Source organism: Leptopilina boulardi, unplaced genomic scaffold (assembly GCF_019393585.1).
Source record: "Leptopilina boulardi isolate dan_hultmark-lab unplaced genomic scaffold, ZJU_Lbou_2.1 LbouV2_300, whole genome shotgun sequence".
NCBI lineage: Eukaryota > Metazoa > Arthropoda > Insecta > Hymenoptera > Figitidae > Leptopilina > Leptopilina boulardi.
This window is the reverse complement of record NW_026137864.1, coordinates 1157909-1176407: the sequence shown is the minus strand read 5'-3', so window position 1 is coordinate 1176407 and position 18499 is coordinate 1157909. Positions and strand designations below refer to the sequence as shown.

The window sequence follows — 18499 nt, the reverse complement described above, 5'->3', positions numbered from 1 at the left end:
TTTTATTTACTCTCTTCATTTCTCTTTTGATGTTTATTTTTCCTATAGAATTTACTTTCTACATTTTTCAAAAAATATTTATTTTTTAATTATTTTGATTTTCGGCGCCTATCTATCTATCTATCTATCTATCTATCTATCTATCTATATGAATAGTATTAGTTCGAAGAAATTTAAATTGAAGCTTAGCTTCCAATGAAAAAATATTTAACAAAAAAAGTATAGATTTATTTTTTATCTTGAAACTTGTGTTCAAACTGCTGCTTAACTTTAGGATATAATATTATTAATTTTGATTTATAATGTATTTTAAGCCTTTTATAATTCTTCTGAAAATAAAATAATAAAAAAAAAAGCTATATTGTCTTTTATTTCTTTTGTGTCCGGAAATGTAATTTTTGTTCTGTTCCGTGCTAGTGTCACGGAACAAAAATTTTTTATTTTTATTCAAATTACAAGGGCCAAAAATTTCTCATGGTTTGTTTAAATTTATTCTGATGTTCAAAAAGTATGGAAAAAAAATCACAAAAAAAGGATCTACATTTTTGAATCCAATGTGAGGTCCAAAGTAAAACTAAATTAATTATTTTTAATAATTTTAATGAAATTCTTCACAAATTCAATTATCTTTAATTATATTTTTCAATTAAAATTCTTATGAAATTTAATAATTGTTTATAATTTAAAAAAAAATTAACAAATAAAATTACCAAAAATTTTTAATTCAAAATCACTTGAAATTTAATTATTTGTAAAAATTTCAATTATTTTTAATGATTTTTATAACAGTTTAAAATAGTCTTCAAAAATTTTAATTCGAATAAATTGCTTAAATTAGTTTTCAAATAAACGAATATAAAACAAAAATCAATAATTATAATTTAAAAATATAAAAAAAATTAAAATAAAATATTATTTAATAAATTTTGCCGCTATAATTTTCAAAGAAACTGCAGCGCTCTCTGTGAGTTGGAATTACAAACAAAATTAAATGACAACATACTTTTGTGACACAACGTTATAAAAATGTCAAAACAGTTTTTAAAACTTAATTATACTTAGGCTTAATAATATACTAGAATTTATTTTAATAAATAATTACTATGTGTAACATTATTTTTAATAAGTGAGAAAAATGAGTTCAGCTAAAGACGATGACGATTATTGGTATGGCAGTGATAAACGATCTTTTTGTTTTGAAAGCAATGAGGTTAGTTTCTTTTTTTTTATATATAAATAAAAACTCAAATTCAGTTAAATAATTACTTGTATTATTTTTTTTCTAAATATTTACAATTAAAAAATTAAGTTTTACGTAAAAATTCATTGTTTACTTTATAATAAACATTTGTTCAAAATTTATTTATTCTAATATGTACGTTTTATATATTATATAACAAAAATATTAAGAAATTTTATTTTAATCCTATATAAAACTAATCAGTAATTTACGCATTACTATTTTTTATATATATTTAATTTTTATACACATATAATAATTGAAAAATAAATTATTTTTAAATCATATTTATTAAGCGTGTAAGAAAGTTTTTATTAATTGAATTAACTGATTATTTATTGTTATTATCACTCTTTTTTTAAGTGTTTTTCTTTCGGAAACCAATATTCAAATTAACCGTTAACTGTTCTAAATTTATCACTAAAATGAAAAAAAATATATCACGGATTTGTAGTTAAAAAAAAAAAAACTTTATTTTAGAGAGACAATTTATTTGGAGTTTCAAAATCAGGAACTGCTCTTTTAAGAGCTGGAATTTCTAATATACAAATACCTGAAAACTATTTGAAGAATGATGATCGTCAATGGAATTTAAAACCATTATTATCTGTCATCTCGGACAAAACGCTAAATTATAGTACGTTTACAAAAATAAATATTATATGTTTTGAATGTGTTATTTTTTACTAAACAATTTGTGAGTAATAATATGACTATAAATTTAAAAAAAAAAAAAAAAAACTTTCAATTATTCAAATTTTATAAAATAATATTTATTATTTAAAATAGTATAAAAATTGTAGTGATAAGCGGTTCAAATTTAAAATTAAGAGGGAAAAATTCAAATTCAAAGAATTTTTTAAAATGTGATGAAAAAAAATTTGTACAATTGCTTTACTAAATTTCTGATTTCCAATAACAAATCGACACATTTTTTTTTTTTTTTTTACAATTATTAGCACACAAATTGCGTACAAAATTTTTGAAAATTTATCAAAATAATTGAATTTTTCAAAAATTAACAGGTTAATTATTTTTTGGAAATAATTGAATTTCAGGCGATTTTAAATTGTAAACTCGTACTCCTGAATTTTTTTTTTATGCAAATTTCAGACAATAATTAAATATTAGAGAATTTTTAATTAAAAATTTGTTTAAAAAAAATAAATTTTTGAAAAACTATTGAAATTTATTAAAAATTATTGATTTGTCGAAGAATGTTAATAGATAGAAATTTATAATCTTTTGTAAAATTAATTGAATTTTTTTTTTTTTTTAAATTTGAATTGTTTTTTATACAATATTTTTGTTTTACATAATTTTTATATATTTATTTTATTGTTCATTTTTCACAATTTTTTAAAAATAAAATTCACTTTTAATAAAAAAGAAGAAAAATTTAAAAATGTCTGAGAAAACTGCAAAATATTGTCTGGAAGTCAGGGGGAAATTGTAATTAAATTGTAGTAACCCTATATATTAATATTATATTAATATAATTAATTTTAATATTAAATATTCAAAAGGGTTTATTTGAAACCCGTTTATGTTTGAAATAAATAAATAAATAAAAATTGTTTGCTGAAAAAAAATTTTATTTGATTCAAATAATCGGTTATTTGACTATTATCAAATAAATATTTACTCGAACCAAATAATTTTTATTTGAATTAAATAAACTATATTTAAATCAATAATTTCTGTATTTGGAAATAAATACCATTTAATTGACTCAATATTTATTTGATAATAGTCAAGTAACGGATTATTTGAATAAAATAAATCTTTTTTTTCGGTATTTGAATGATATTGAAATTTGTGCAATTTTGTTGACATTGAAAATTGTGAAAATATTTTAATTTTTTTTTTTTTTCATATTAAATTTTACAGTATTAACGGCAGATAAAGCTCAACAACAAAATGATGAAGTAAATGGAATTCATCAAGAAATAACGCTAAAGAAAATTTTACAAGGACAAGTTGTTTCTTTGGAATCATATAAATCTCTAGCGAGTAAAACTTCTCTGCTTGATGCAGCAATTGCCAGTGGCAATGGAAATGCAATTCTAGGTGTTGGTATTTTCAAATTATTTATCACTTTAAAATTTACAAAATTTAAATTAAGACTGCATTTTTGAAAATTACAAATTTTAGATTTAAATTGTTTTTTTTTTATATCAATTTATAAATAAAATTGAAAGAATATCATTTTTTTTTAATTTTATTTTTAATTTAATGTATAATAAATAATTTCAGATAGTATTGTTTATTATGAAGACATTAAAAACGTCTTTAGCTCAAAAATTATTAATGGAACGTCCAGAAGCGATGAACGCTTATTTGCATTATCTTTCCACGAGATTGCAAAGAAATGAGATTACCGATCTTCTAACGTAAGTATATATAATTTACTTTAATTATTTGATTTATAAATATAATTATAATAGCTAAATATAATTTAATTTAATTTCTTTAATTTGAAGAAAAGAGTAAAAAAAATCCGAAAAGAAATTTAATATTCTTTTTTATGATATTTATTTGAAGAAGTTTGAATAAATTCAATATCTATTTATTTATTTTTATTGTGAATTTATTTATTGGCCCTGGATAATTTTTTTAATGTTTAATTTAAATTTAAATTTATTTTTAGTATGCAAGGCCTAACTGTAGACGCAGCTGTAAGTTTATTTCAAATATTTAATTATATTTTAATTTCGTAACCAATAACAATAAATACAATAATTATTTAATATTCTCAGATTAGAGATTTGCATCTCATTATAAAGAATACAAGCAATAGTGAGAGACTGTTACAAAGACTTCGTAATTGTCACAAGACACTTTTTATGGATTTACAAGATTGTCCAGAAACTAAGTTTATTGAATTGTACATAAAACTATTAGGTAATAAATTTTTATAATTATCTATTTGTATTATAAAAAAAAATTATTTATATATGTTAATTTTATTTTAATTAAAGTTTCAAGTAAAATAATAACTAAAAATAAAAATAAATAAATAATTAATGTGTTCAGCTTGTAATTTGATGATTTTTTTTTTTAAATTTAAATAGTTGACAGTATTAAAAATTGAATTTTTTTTTAATTAAAATTTTATTTCAAAAAAAGAATGGCAACTAGATGTAAAAGACACTCAGCTCAGTAAACAATTGGAGGTGAATTCTCCATTATTAAAATGTCTCGAGCATACTTGTCGCGATCATTGGGATTCGTCTGAAGGGAATTTAATTTCACCAACAACATTATTGAAACAACATCAAATTTCACCTCGTCAGTATGAAAAAGTTGCATTAAAAACGCGAGCTACCGAAGAAGCCTGGGATGATATTGATCGTTTACTTCATACAAAGGTAAATAATAAAATTATTATTATTTTCGTAAATAAAAGAAATTCAATAATTAAAGAATCAATCTAAAAAATAAATTTTTAGTTTTATTGAAAAATATATTTTTTTAAATTAATTATTCTTATTAATAGAGTTGGCTTGGCGGTAAAAAATTACAAACGTCTCTGCCAATTGAAGAAATATTAAAGATATTACAGGACTGTAAAGCACCAAATCCTATTCTTGAAAAATTCCTCGGTTATGTAGATAATATTAAAAAACGTTTAGATATCGCCAAAAGCATTCAATGCTACAAAAGTGTCATTGATGTAAGTATTGTTCTCAAAAAAAATTTTTTAATTATAATAAATAAAAATGAAATTTTAATTTTGATTTCATATTAAACATAAAAAGAAAATCAAAATTATTACAATTTCTAATATTTAATTTTGTTTAAGATTCTTGTTTCTCAAGGAGATCGAACGGCTCTTCTCGAATATAAAGCGAGCCTACAACCTCAATCGGAACAATATTTTTATGCTGAGAACTTTTTACATAATCCAGGAACAAAATGGCGAAATTAATTTTAATGCAAAAATTTTAATCTTCGCAAAGTTTACAAAAAAAAAAAAAAAAAGAAACAAAAATTTGAATCTCAAGAGCGGAAAAATATTTTATTACAAGACTATTTGAAAATTTAATCATGAAATAAATTATATTTCATTGTACGCACAATCAAAATTATTCTCTCTATAAGAGAGACACACGTGATATTTGTACTACAATAAAAAAGACGTTTTTTTGTAAACAATTTATAAAAAAAAAAATATATAAACATATTACTAAAAACAAAAATCAGGGATTTCATTAAAATTTTTGAATTAAATTTTAGACTTTTTTCATTAAAAAAAAAAAAAAAAAATTTCAAGATTTCTTGAATTTATATTTTACAATTTTCTCATAAATTTCGATCAGTTTTAAAAAAAAAATTGAATATCTTAAAAGAAGACTTGGATTTCGTAGATTTTCTATACTAAATAGTAAAATGACATTTTTAATAGTTTAAAATTTTATAAAAAATTGCGAAAACAAATTTAGAGACTAATTTAAAAAAATCGATCAATAATTATTTAAAAAAAAAAATCAATAGTAAATTCGGTTAAATGAATATTTTGATCAAATTAAAATTCTCAGGGTTGACACAAAAGTTTCATTATAATTTTCCCTGACTTCTAGACAATATTTTGGTTTTTTTTCTGACATCTTCAAATTTTTTTCTTTTCTATCAAAAATTAATTTTATAAAAAAAAATTGTGATAAATGCAAATATGTAATGTTAAACAAAAAATGTATAAAGAACAAAAGAATGTCAAAAAATTACGATAACAAATGTAAAGACTATTTAAACTTTTTAAACTTCATTTTTTAATAATTTAACGCAAAATTATGTATTTTTCGGAAAACAAATTCCTTGTACCCAAATCTATAATCCCTCAAAAATTGAGACAAAATTTTTTTTCTTATTTTAAAGTAAATTATGTATACTACCAAAACACATTTTCCCATACTAGGTCACGTGGGAGGCTCCCACATACCCTTAAATTAATATTTTAAACAAATTAAAATGTTGACAAATAAAAATTCGTTCAAAAGATAAAAATCGAATTAAATGAAAATATTTCATTAAATGCAAATTTGATTAAATAAACAATAAATAAGCATGTTTATATTTCGTCGATGAAGTTCATAACGTTTATGATCAACGATTTGAGATGAAAAAATATTTTTATATTCAATTTTATTATATTTGTTTTAAAAAATTTTTTTGCAACTATTCTTGATCAATAATTTTTGGAAAAAAAATTTTCTAGGCAAAAAATTAGTTATTATTTTTTGAGTGAATAATATTTTTCTTTCAATCGTTGATCATAAACGTTGTAAACTTCATCAACTTCATTGTATGAAGAAATTAAATGTAAATAAATTTTTTCACAATTCAAACATAAAATTTCATAATTTCTATGATTTCATGAATCAAAATAAAAATTCCAGATTTTCTATTAGGGTAAATGCACTATAATTACGACGCGATTCGACTCAAAACACCTTTGAAATAAAAAATTCGACATTTCTATTGTAGAAAGTAAATTTAAAACTTATTAAACTAAAAGCTTATGTTATTTAGATATTAAAAGTAATTTTAAACTTTATAAAAAACGATTATTTAAACAAATATGAGAAATTAAAATTAATATCGTAATTTTCTATTACGGCGCGTTTGAATTAGTTTTGGTGTGTCAATTACAGTGATAAAAATTATGTGTATTTTGAAAATACTTTGCCCACCGTAATTGGAGCCAATGGAAATCTTAAAAATGTTTCAATTACGGCGAGGGAAAAAATTTGATATCAAATAATTAAATTAATAATTGTTTAAATATGCATCTTTATTATAGTAATTGTATCAAAAAAAGATTAAAATAATTTTTTAAAAATTATTTTGCAACATTTATATTAAATATAATAGTAGTAATAATAGTTATTTTTTATGAACGCGCCGTAATTGGCGCACTTACTCTATTATGTTTCAAAAAAAACTCCTAATTTGGTAAAATTTAGTGTTTGCAATTTTTATTCAAAAAAATATGTTTCCAAATAAATAATTTTATCAAAATGATGAGTTAAAAAGGAAAAGAATTTAAAAAAAAAATTCATTTTAGTAAATTTATTTTATAGACGAAAAATGTTAACCTGTAAAAGTAACAGTAACTGTTTTATATTAATCCAAAATCCGTCATTTATAAATAGAAATTACTCTATTTGAAAAAATATTATTATAAAATATATATGAAAATATTAATATCAAAAAAGATTTTTATACGTTAACAGTATCAAAAAGCAAAAAATAATAATAATATTAATAATAAAAATAATAACTAATAATCGTTATGTAACATAATTTAACTATCCTCAGGATATTCTTTTTTTTTTTTTTTTTTTTTTGATCTTATTATGTAAATGAAATTTTACATAGCGCCATTTGATGATGAGCCAGGTTGTGGTGGTGGTGGTTGATTAAATTGCACGCAAGGTGGAATATAATGTGAATGACCTGGATATTGATACCAATTTTCTTGTGAATTTCCCGGTCCCATTCCAGGATAAACAGTTTGTGGTTGATAAGCGTATGGCTGATAATATGGCACGTATGTTTGTTGATAATTATCAACGCCAGTGTAAATTACAGGTGGAAATGAATTTGCATTATTATCGCCATTATCAACTGAATGAACATAGGGAATTGGAATAAGTCCCGTATTTTGTTGACAATAAGTCTCGGCATCGTTACACATTTGTTGTGGATAGATGGAAGGTTGATGTGGTGCATATTGATATTGTGGATTATTCATTGGCAATTGTACCTGATGGGGATATTGATTTTGTCGATTTCCTGGTGAACCACTGTTTCTTTCAAATTGCTTTCCTTGTCCCTCGATTTTTGATCCTGGGAATCGATTGTTACCTTGATGAAATTCACCTTCTCGTTGTTGATTGCGCCTTGATGGTTGAACAAAATTACGATTTCGTCCTGAAATTTTCACAACACGACTAAATAGTTTAAAACATTTTTCAACAAAAATTAGAATTCTGGTTAATAGAATAAAAAATTTCGTTATGCTTATAAAATGAAATGATTAACAAAAAGAATAATTAAAATGAAAATTCAAAATTAATATATTACTCACCGTCAATGCATTTTTTGAAGCGTGGTGCCACACCGTTACGTGGAGTGCGAGTTACGTCCTTCGATTCATTAATATGTTCGCGGCTTCTTTCGTTATTGCAATATTGTGCATTTTTATTGCAATCTTTTGGATTTCTTTGTGTGTTATTTGGTACAAGAGGTTCCTGCGTTCCATTAAATCGTACGTTTGAATTTTTCAACGTTTTATAATTATTATTAAACGTTGATTTAAATCCATTTTCTCCATTCTCTTTTTTTGCTCGAAAACCATATTTTGGCTGCATGTGAGTCACTTGATTAACATCCTCTTGAGATCCTTTTGAGGAAAAAAAAATTATTGTAATTTTTTTTTTTATTTAAATTCAATGTTCTCTCCAAATTAAAAATTCTTCCATTTTTTTTTTCAAAATTCAACAAATTTTTTACGAAATTTAAAAATTGATGGTATTAATTCATTAACAATGAAAAACAATTATTATATTAAAAAAAAATAATTATATTATTATTAAATTATAAAGAAAATTAACCTGGTATATTGTTCGGTTTCTGCTCAGGAGAATTTTCCATAGGAAAATTATTAAATTGTCCATTAATAGGTGGAGGATGATTGACGCTGCATAAATAGTTTGCCGCATTCAGATACTGTTTTTGAAAACAAAAAAAAAAAATAAAATATTTAAATAGAACAAAAAATATTTTACATTGTTATTATAAAAAGAAAACAAGAATTAAATGAATGAAGTTATATTTTTAATTATTTAGAATATCAAATGTACCTGAATTCCTAGATTGTAAAAGAATCTTAAAGTTTGAAGATCTGTGAAGAAAAAAAAATAATATTCTTATTTCTTTTAAATTAATAAATTTTTCTTACTTTTTAAATTATTTCAACATTACCACTTAGTGGCAAATCACTGCCATTAACATCAATGCTCTTTGCCGCTGACATATTAATTGGATGATCCGCTTGATCCAAAAGAAAATCAACATTCGGAAGTACATCGTTTACACAGGGCGGTACAATTTGTTGAAAATTGTTATTCTCTAAATAAATAAAAAAAAATCAATTCATTTCAAATTAATTCTAAAATTCTTCGACAAATCAATAATTTTTAACAATTTTAATAGTTTTTCAAATATTTAATTATTTAAAAAATTTATAATAAAAAATTGTCTCATATATAATTATTTAAAAAAAAAAAAAAAAATGTAAAAAAAATTCACGAGTTGTAAATTTACCAGAATTCTCAATTTAAAATTGCCTGAAATTTAATTTTGGATAAATTGAAATCTAAATCAACTAAAAATTTAAATCAATTAAAAATTCAGAAAATTTAAAATCATTAAAATTTGGATAATTTTAAACGTAAGTCAATTAAAATTTGAACAAATAGCAAAATCCGTATGATTTGAATTTTTAATAAATTTAAAATTTGAATAAATTAAAATTCAGATAATTTGAAACTCAAAAACGATTAATTATTAGATAGATGGAAATTTCGTTAGATTTAAGTTTCAATCGATTGAATTTGCATTTTTTATTAAAATTTTAATTAATTAATTGGATTTTAACCAATAAAAATTAGAATTGATTAAAAATTTGATCAATTTGAAATTAATATTTAGATTTAATTGAAATTTATGATCAATAAAAATTTGAATCGAATAAAATTTAATTAAAATGAAAATTTTTTTATCAATTTTAATTTAGATGAATTGAAATTTTGTTCTAAATAATTTTTAAAATAATGAAAATTTTTTGATAAATTTAAGCTTTCAATTCAAAATTTTCGTATATTCACCTGCCGGAGGAATGAAAAATGTCACATTCTGTTGTGGCGGTTGAAATTGATAATTATTCTCTGAACCGTTTGCAATTACAGGATTTGATAAACACAACTTTTTCATATTCTCCTCATTTGCAATTGAAGGACTAGTGGTGTTTGTGGTGGTTGTAATGGTGGTTGTGGTGTTTTTCTCCCTCTCCACGGGAACGTCAAGCTACACAAATAAAAATCAGTTAAAAAAATTTTTTTTAATAAACTTCAATTTTGAAAAAAAAGTCGCAAATTGAAGATTTCATTTTTTAAATAAAAAAAAAAAAAAACATTCTCAACTTACATCAGCAGTAAAATCCTCAACTGGTGGATTATAATTCTCCACACAGGACTTTACAAAAGCAGCTTTATTCTCACTGAGAAAAAAAAATTAATTATACGTAAAAAATCTTTATTTCAAATCAATAATATTATTAAAATTATAATTATATTTTTATACAAATAAAAAGTATATAAATTTTTTTTATATTTTATTATTTCTCTATTATTATATTTTTATTTGTTATAAATATTTTATTTTTATTCCCAATTCTTTATTAATTTTACTTTTTTTTCATTAATTTTTAATTTTTAATTAATCATTAAAGTCTAAAGATTCTTAAGATAATATATTGAAGAATTTATTATATTATTATAATTTCTTAAAAAAAAAAAAAAAAAAAATTCACCTCGATTCTGCAGTCCACTTCATTGTACCAGTTTCAACGTTTCTTTTGTTGCAAGATCCCTTGTTGGAATTTCGCTCAAACGTTGAAATTTCTTTACTCCTTCTAGTTGAACTAAATGGCTTTTTTATCTTTAAAGCACCTGAACAACAAAGATAATAATAATAATTATAAAATAAAAAAGTAAGAACAAAATAATAATAATAATAAAGAATAAAATAATAATTTAGTAAAAAAAAAAAATAAAATACAATTGAAGGAGAAAATGAAAAACTGACTTGGGTCAACGGCTGGATTTTTTTTTGGAATTGTTAATATATTTGCTTTAGTTCTTTTCATGTTAAATGGTTTGAGCGCCGAATAGGGAACAGTCCGTTTTTCTCCGAGTTCAAGAATAAAAACAACAACTGGTCCCTCATTTTTACTCATTTCTTGTATGTGACCAGTTAAAAATTTTTCAGTATTACCACACGCTTCGTCACAATTAATATGAATTTTTTTGTCAGTGGTATTTAAATCGTTGTTATTTGTCAAATCATCCACTTTCATATTTATTTCGACCAAACATTTCCCTCCTACTTGAAATTCAGTACCATTGTACTTTGAAAATCCCGAGTTTCGCACTTCTGTACAATATTAAAAAAAAAAAAAAAACAAACAAAAAAAACAAAAAAGAAAGTATAAATCAAATAACAAAATTACATATTTAATAATAAATATTAAATAAATATTAAAATAAAACTAAATATAAAAATATAAAATCATTAAAAATAGGGGAAAAAAATTGTTAGAATTGGAATGAAAAAAAAAAAAAAAATGCCATACCGCGACGAATTTCGTGCCAGATGTCAAAGTCTGTATTACGAAAAATATCTTCATCAAGAGCCTTGGCCACTCGATAAGGGAACGGAGTGCCTTTAAGACAAAAAATGTCTTCACTTTCCGTACAGCCATCATTTACTTTATTAAGCATTACAATTGCTGAATTTCTAAATAAAAGACCAATTTTCTATAATTATTAAAATTTAAAAGAAATTAATTTGGAAAATTAAGGAAGTACCGGGCGCGATAGTATTTTACTACAATGAAAATTGAAATTTTATTTAACAAATTCAAAAAAAAAAAATCCTCTTTTATTTCTCAACGTAATCTATTGAATGAAACTGAAGTTACCAACGTTGATTCAACGAAAAAATAAAATTTAAAGATTCTAATTGCACTCAATTAAATTTGATTATTTTCAACCCTCTGAAATTTGAAATAAAAAAAACAATATTTATCATTGTTTTGTCCCGGATTTTCCGAAAATTTCAAATAATTTTGATATTTCCTCGCCTCGGAAGCAATTTTTCGCGTTTGATAATTATGTATTTCAATGCTAAAATCGTTTTAAAACACAGGAAAATTGCTTCCAAATCAGAGAAAGCAGTGATTTTGATTTTTTTGTCACGGATTTTCCGAAAATCTCGAAATTTCAAGTAAATTGCTATTTCCTTGCCTCGGAAGCAACTTTTCTCGTTTGATAATTATTTGTTTCAATGCTAGAAGAATTTTAAAAAACAGAAAAATTGCTTCCGAGGCGGGGAAAACAATATTTATCATTGTTTTGTCACGGATTTTTCGCAAACCCCAAAATTTCAAGAAAATTATTATTTCCCCACGTCGGAAGAAATTTTTATCGTTTGATAATTATTTACTTCAATGCTAAAAGCCTTTTAAAAAACAGAAAAATTGCTTCCAAGTCGGGGAAAGCAGTGATTTTGAATTTTTTGTCCAGGATTTTCCGAAAATTTCAAAATTTCAAATAATTTTGATATTTCCTCGCCTCGGAAGCAATTTTTCGCGTTTGATAATTATGTATTTCAATGCTAGAATCGTTTTAAATCACAGGAAAATTGCTTCCAAGTCGGGGAAAGCAGTGATTTTGATTTTTTTGTCACGGATTTCAAGTAAATTGCTATTTTCTCGCCTCAGAAGCAATTTTTCTTCTTTGATAATTATTTATTTCAATGCTAGAAGCCTTTTAAAAAAATGAAAATTTGCTTCCAAGTCGGGGAAATAGAAATTTTTTTTGAAATTTCGGGATTTTCGGAAAATCCGTGACAAAAAAATCAAAATCACTGCTTTTTCCGATTTGGAAGCAATTTTCCTGTGTTTTAAAACGATTTTAGCATTGAAATACATAATTATCAAACGCGAAAAATTGCTTCCAAGGCGAGGAAATTTCAAAATTATTTGAAATTTTCGGAAAATCCGGGACAAAACAATGATAAATATTGTTTTTTTTTTTTATTTCAAATTTCAGAGGGTTGAAAATAATCAAATTTCATTGATTGGAATTAGAATGTTTAAATTTTATTTTTTCGTTGATTCAACGTTAATAACTTCAGTTTCATTCAATTTTCCGAAAGAATTTTTTCTTTTTTTTCACATATATTTAGAGACTGTCGCACAGGTGTATTGCCTTAAATTTCTCTCCAAAAAAAAAGGTAATTTAGACAAATATTACGCGCAACTTACTCTCTATGTTCTGCAATTCCCTTTGGAGAGAATTTTTCATATTTTAACGGAAATGGTCTATCGTGTAACATTTTGTAAACAGTTTCGTCAACATTTGGCATCTGGAAGACTTCTTTGTATAAGGTTTTATAAACCAGTGCTATAAAATGAAAAATTAAAAAAAAAAAAAAAAAAAAAAACCATTCAGTAAAAATTTTTTAAAACCAAAAAAAAAAAAAAAAAATAGGGTCAGTTGGGGTAAATGGGGACAAAATCGCTATTTTTCACATATTACGTAAGTTTCTTCCTTTAAAAGGTAATATTTGCGGGATTTTTTTTTAAGTTGTTATTTACATTCCCAGAATTAATTTTATGTAGCAGAAAAAAATTTAGATAAGCTTTAAACGCATGAAACTGACTGAACCCATTTACCCTTAAATTTAGAAAATTTCATAAAATTTAGAGTAAATGGGGACAGTATAGTTTCTAAGAAAGTTTTAAGAAAAAAGTTTCCTTAAGTATATTACTGTATTAAGGGATGAAAAAACTTGAAAAAAATTTGTAGTAGATATATAATAGTTGAACCAATTGAAATTTTTTTATTTTTTTTTTTTTATTTCAGTATTTTGAATTGCATTTGAAAAAAACAGACTTAAAAATCATACCAAATTTTTTTCTTATTCCTTATGACTCCTATAACAGAAATTCACTTGAATTTTTTATTTTTGTTAGTTTGGTTAATAATGACAAGCTGTCTCCATTTACCCCAAAAATTTGAAAACTCAGGGTAAATGGGGACAGCTTGTCATTATTAACCAAATTGATAAAAATCAAAAATTCAAGTGAATTTCTGTTATAGGAGTCATAAGGAATAAGAAAAAAATTTGGTATGATTTTTAAGTCTGTTTTTTTTTCAAATGCTCGACAAAATACTGAAACAGTTTGACTTTGATTTTCAAGTTTTTATGCATTGAGCGATAACTTTTTTTTTATCTTGCTGCCAATTGCGTCAAGATAAAAGCTTGGCAATACTCAAAACCTCTTGCAGGTGATTTGAGGTTAAAATATTAACGTTGAACTTAATTTTAAAACTGTAAATTAAACTCCAAAACCTCTTGTTCCCATTTACCCCAACTGACCCTATAAAATTTAAAAAAATACATAAAATTTTTTGTTAAAACATACACTGACAGAAACCAGCCGTTTTTATATATTCTTTTGTATAAACACTTTCGTACTGCTTTTGTGCAGTATAACAAAGTGTAATATGATTTTTATAACCATAATTATTGTTGACAATTTTTCTCGTCATCGTTTGACCATCAAAAATAATAATTTCCCTTTGATACAATTCTGACATTGCTTCAATTTCATGTATTCCACCCCATTCGGTGAAACATGCCATTTGATCAATATAGCCGTCAAAGGGAACATTTATTTTCTGCAAAGGGATTTTTTTTTTGAAATTTGAGTTTATATTTTTCTTTTTTTTTTTTTTTTATAAATATAAATAGGCCTCGGATCGACTTTAAGGTGCAAAAATATTGTTTTCAAAAAAAGTAGATTTTATTTTAATTAAATAATTATTACTTTAAATAAAATTAATGTTATTAGACATTAAATTCCATTAAAATTTTTTTTTTTTTTTTGAAATTAATTAAGAAATTTATTCGAATATAAAATTTTGACATAGATTTTAGTTTTAATAGTTAAAAAAATTTCGGAAAAATAATTAAGTTTTACAGATTTTAAAATTAAATTTTTTTTTTAAATAATTCAATTGCAGATTTCAAATTTGAAATAAATTGCAGTCGAAAAAGACGATTTTTTAATTTAATTAAATTTAATTAGTTAATAAATATTTTACTTTCAATATCTAATGTTATTGTATTTAATTTACTTTTTCATTCCTTAATAAGAATAAATTAATAATAATAAATATAATAAAATAAATATAATAAGATAAAGATAATAATAATAATAATAATAATAATAATAATAATAATAATAAACATAATAATTATTATATTTTTGTATTATTTCATTATTATTATTAATTATAATTAAATTTTCTTGATAATATTATGGAAGAATTTTACCATAATATTATCAAGAAAAATTTTTTCGAATATTTCAAAACCGAACTAAGACAAATTATCAAAATTTTAATTAAGTAGAAGAAATTTCTAAAAAAAAATTTTTAAAGTCTGATTTTTAAGCAAATAATTTGAATTTCAAAATTTTTTGTTTTAATGGTTGAATAAAAAAATTTCAGAAATTAATTAAGTTAACATTTTTTAAAATAATTGAATTTTCAAAGAAATATTAAAATTATTACAAATAATAATTGAATTTTGGAAGAGTTACAGTTGAAATTTTTTGAAAATATATATTTCCAAAATCTTTTGATATTCAATTATAATTGAATTTCAAAAGATTTTGTAAAATTTTATACAATTCAAATTAATTTATCAAATAATTTTAGATAAACTTTTTTTTAAAAATAATTGAATTGAAAATAATTTAAGATTATTGAATTTGTAAAGAATTTCATTCAAATTATTGAAAATAATTTTTAGTTTTTATTTAAAACTTTTTTTAAATAATTGAATTTTTTATTAAATATTAAAATTATTAAAAATAATTGAATTTCAAAAGATTTTGTTAAATTTTAGATAATAATTAAATTTTAAAGAATTGAAAATAATTTAGCAAATAATTTTTCACATTTTTAAAAAGTAATTGAATTTTTAAAGATTAACAATTCAAAATTTTGAAAATAATTGAATTTTCAAAGATTTACAATTCAAAATTTTGAAAATAATTGAATTTCAAGTGATTTTGAATTAAAATTTTTGGTAATATTATTTGGTAATTATTTTTTTTTCTTAATTTTAAACAATTATAGAATTTCATAAATTTTTTAATTGAAAAATAGTTTAAGATAATTGAATTTGTAAAAATTTTCATTAAAATTAAGGAAAATAATTAATTTAGAAAAGAATTGTAGTTAAAAATTTGATAAATAATTGAAATAAAAAAAAAACTGAAGATCTGCATTGTATACTGAAAAAAATGTATTTTATTTAAAAAAAAAAATGTAAAAAAAAAAAAGTCGGAAAAATTGTATAATCCGAGACCTGTATATATATATATATAAAAATGAGTTTTAAATAATTATAATAATAATAATAATAATAATAATAATACCTTTTTAAATAAATCTTTATGCTTTTTCATAAAATTTATACATTCGCGTCTCACACGAATATGAAAATGTTGTGTTGAATAAATTTGTTCACTAATTGCTCTGAACAAACATGTTGGATCTTTTGGTGCATGTTTTCTAAAGTATCCTTGGCTTTCTAACCAATCATCTATCGGCTCAGCCGGACGTTTAGATAGTTTTCTTGGTGAGCCTTCCATTTCTTTTTTTACTTTTTCTTTTATACACTTCAACATATAAATTTATTTTTATAAAAAAAAAAAAAATTAATTCAATTAAAGAAAAATTAATTCAATAAAAAAAAATTAAAAAAGAACTTAATTAATTAATAAAATAATTACGCTTCAAAAAGAAAATTCTTTGGCGTCTCTGAAAGCATGATGACTCATCTCAAATGCAATAATTAATAATTTTCAACTCGAATTCAATCCTTCTTTTGACAAATTCACTTTTTCACACAAAATTCACTAAATCAATATATTTGTAAACAATTGTTGATTATCAACAATTCGATAACATGAAAGAACAATGAAAATCATTTGTAACAAAAGAAAGTTCTAATACGCAATTGAGAATTGAAGCTACATTTATAGAAACGCCGCAAGATTCAAACACTACTTTTTTTTAAAATATATTTTCTCCAAGACCGTTTCCCGTATCAAAAATATGAAAATATAAGTTAAATTATATTTTATCGGTCAATTGTATTTATATAAATGGCAAAACTGTGCAATAAAACAATTTATAATATTGCCTGATTGACGACAAAATAATATATATTCACACGTGGTCGACAATCGGCATCATTAAATTGTTGCACGTGTTTATTCATTTCTTTCATATATATATATATGTGTGTGTGTGAGAAGAAAAAAGAAACTTATGTTCACTCACCTGACTTTTAAATTCCAAAATAATGTAAGACTTGAAAGTTAAAAGTGATACTTCATTATTTGACTGAAGTTATTGTAACTAAAGTAAAATATAGCGAACTGCACAGGTGTGACGCGTCTTCAAAGAGTGATGAACATATAATGGCACATGGCAGACGAAAATTGAAGACAACCGTTTTTTTTTCTACCCTGAATTTTGCCAACAATAAATCGACTTAAAGGGGCGAAATCGATAAAAATCTGATTATCGCTAACTTCACATTAAACACTTGAGCTTGCAATATTTTATTTGATTGTTATAGAAGATGTATAAAGAATATAAAAGATCTTATTTCTTTTATTTTTCAAACGTAATGTATAAGTATTCTAAAATTTTCATTTCTCAAATTGTGATGGTGCTTTGTATATTCTTTGTCCTGTATGACCTATCGCAGTTTAATCGACGCAAAATGTAAACAAAGCAGAGAAAAGAAAACAAATCTTCAAATTTCAGGTGCGTATAATGATAAATTAGTTCCTCTTGTAATTAAAATTAATTTTCCAATAATTGAAATAATATTTCACAAATGTTTATAATAATCAAATTGAAATTGACGATTTTTTTTATTTTAAACAATTGTGGCAAATTGACAGGAAAAATAATCTTTGCTTATAAAATGTTTTCGCTCACATAACGAAGATTATGAAACCTTTATATATATATATATATATATTTCTTTAATTTCTATTTGGAAAAAATGTGATTTACAAAAATTGTGAAAATTAAGATACAAAAGAATAATTTTTTTGACAAAAATTTTACATTTTCATTATAATAAAAAAGTATTAGTTTTATTTAAAAAATTCGTCCATTAAATATAATTGAAGAATAAATTTTAAAGGTTCATTCATAAATTTGAAAAAGGAAAAAAATTTAATTTCTCCAAAGAAATTTATTAAATTTTTTAAACAAATAATTTCTGTTAAATTATTCTAATTATTTTAATTAATTTTACATTTCATAAAATTTTTCATGGAATTTATTGTAATAATAATTAACAATTGTT

The 18499-nt window shown here is 22.4% G+C and overlaps 3 protein-coding genes across 5 annotated transcripts in view; 2 read left to right on the top strand and 1 right to left on the bottom strand.

Annotated features, from left to right (window-relative positions):
* The window catches only part of LOC127282524 (3-ketoacyl-CoA thiolase, mitochondrial), a 208842-nt gene that overhangs the window by 88483 nt on the left and 101860 nt on the right, over positions 1-18499 (top strand). The window lies entirely within an intron of this gene.
* Positions 990-5473, top strand: LOC127282523 (spermatogenesis-defective protein 39 homolog). Its single transcript, XM_051306805.1, has 9 exons — positions 990-1210; positions 1721-1877; positions 3131-3312; positions 3497-3633; positions 3891-3918; positions 4000-4144; positions 4370-4611; positions 4740-4916; positions 5046-5473. The coding sequence occupies exons 1-9, from the start codon at positions 1136-1138 to the stop codon at positions 5169-5171; spliced, it is 1269 nt and encodes a 422-aa protein (XP_051162762.1). The 5' UTR covers positions 990-1135; the 3' UTR covers positions 5172-5473.
* Positions 7298-17875, bottom strand: LOC127282520 (protein ovarian tumor locus-like). Of its 3 annotated transcripts, none has more exons than XM_051306798.1 (14): positions 17455-17875; positions 16545-16787; positions 14520-14775; positions 13356-13494; positions 11661-11824; positions 11114-11461; positions 10839-10977; positions 10454-10526; positions 10135-10333; positions 9230-9376; positions 9109-9149; positions 8860-8974; positions 8334-8651; positions 7298-8176 (listed from the first exon to the last, which is right to left on the bottom strand). In XM_051306798.1, exons 2-14 carry the CDS (start codon positions 16758-16760, stop codon positions 7614-7616), a joined length of 2718 nt encoding a protein of 905 aa, XP_051162755.1. In that variant the 5' UTR covers positions 16761-16787; positions 17455-17875; the 3' UTR covers positions 7298-7613. The 3 variants fall into 3 exon arrangements, with proteins under 3 accessions (XP_051162755.1, XP_051162758.1, XP_051162759.1); XM_051306801.1 differs by having other exon boundaries at positions 8334-8648; XM_051306802.1 differs by lacking the exon at positions 11114-11461 and having other exon boundaries at positions 17455-17874.

Bases quoted from the DNA above. Each gene is read 5' to 3' on its own strand.
- LOC127282523 (XM_051306805.1), top strand. From the start codon at position 1,136: ATGAGTTCAGCTAAAGACGATGACGATTATTGGTATGGCAGTGATAAA. The intron at 1,878-3,130 runs GTACGTTTACAA...TAAATTTTACAG, and splicing joins GGACAAAACGCTAAATTATA to TATTAACGGCAGATAAAGCT. The intron at 4,145-4,369 runs GTAATAAATTTT...TTTCAAAAAAAG, and splicing joins ATTGTACATAAAACTATTAG to AATGGCAACTAGATGTAAAA.
- LOC127282520 (XM_051306798.1), bottom strand. From the start codon at position 16,760: ATGGAAGGCTCACCAAGAAAACTATCTAAACGTCCGGCTGAGCCGATA. The intron at 13,495-14,519 runs GTATGTTTTAAC...TTCATTTTATAG, and splicing joins AACGGCTGGTTTCTGTCAGT to CACTGGTTTATAAAACCTTA. The intron at 11,825-13,355 runs GTAAGTTGCGCG...TCTTTTATTTAG, and splicing joins GGAATTGCAGAACATAGAGA to AAATTCAGCAATTGTAATGC.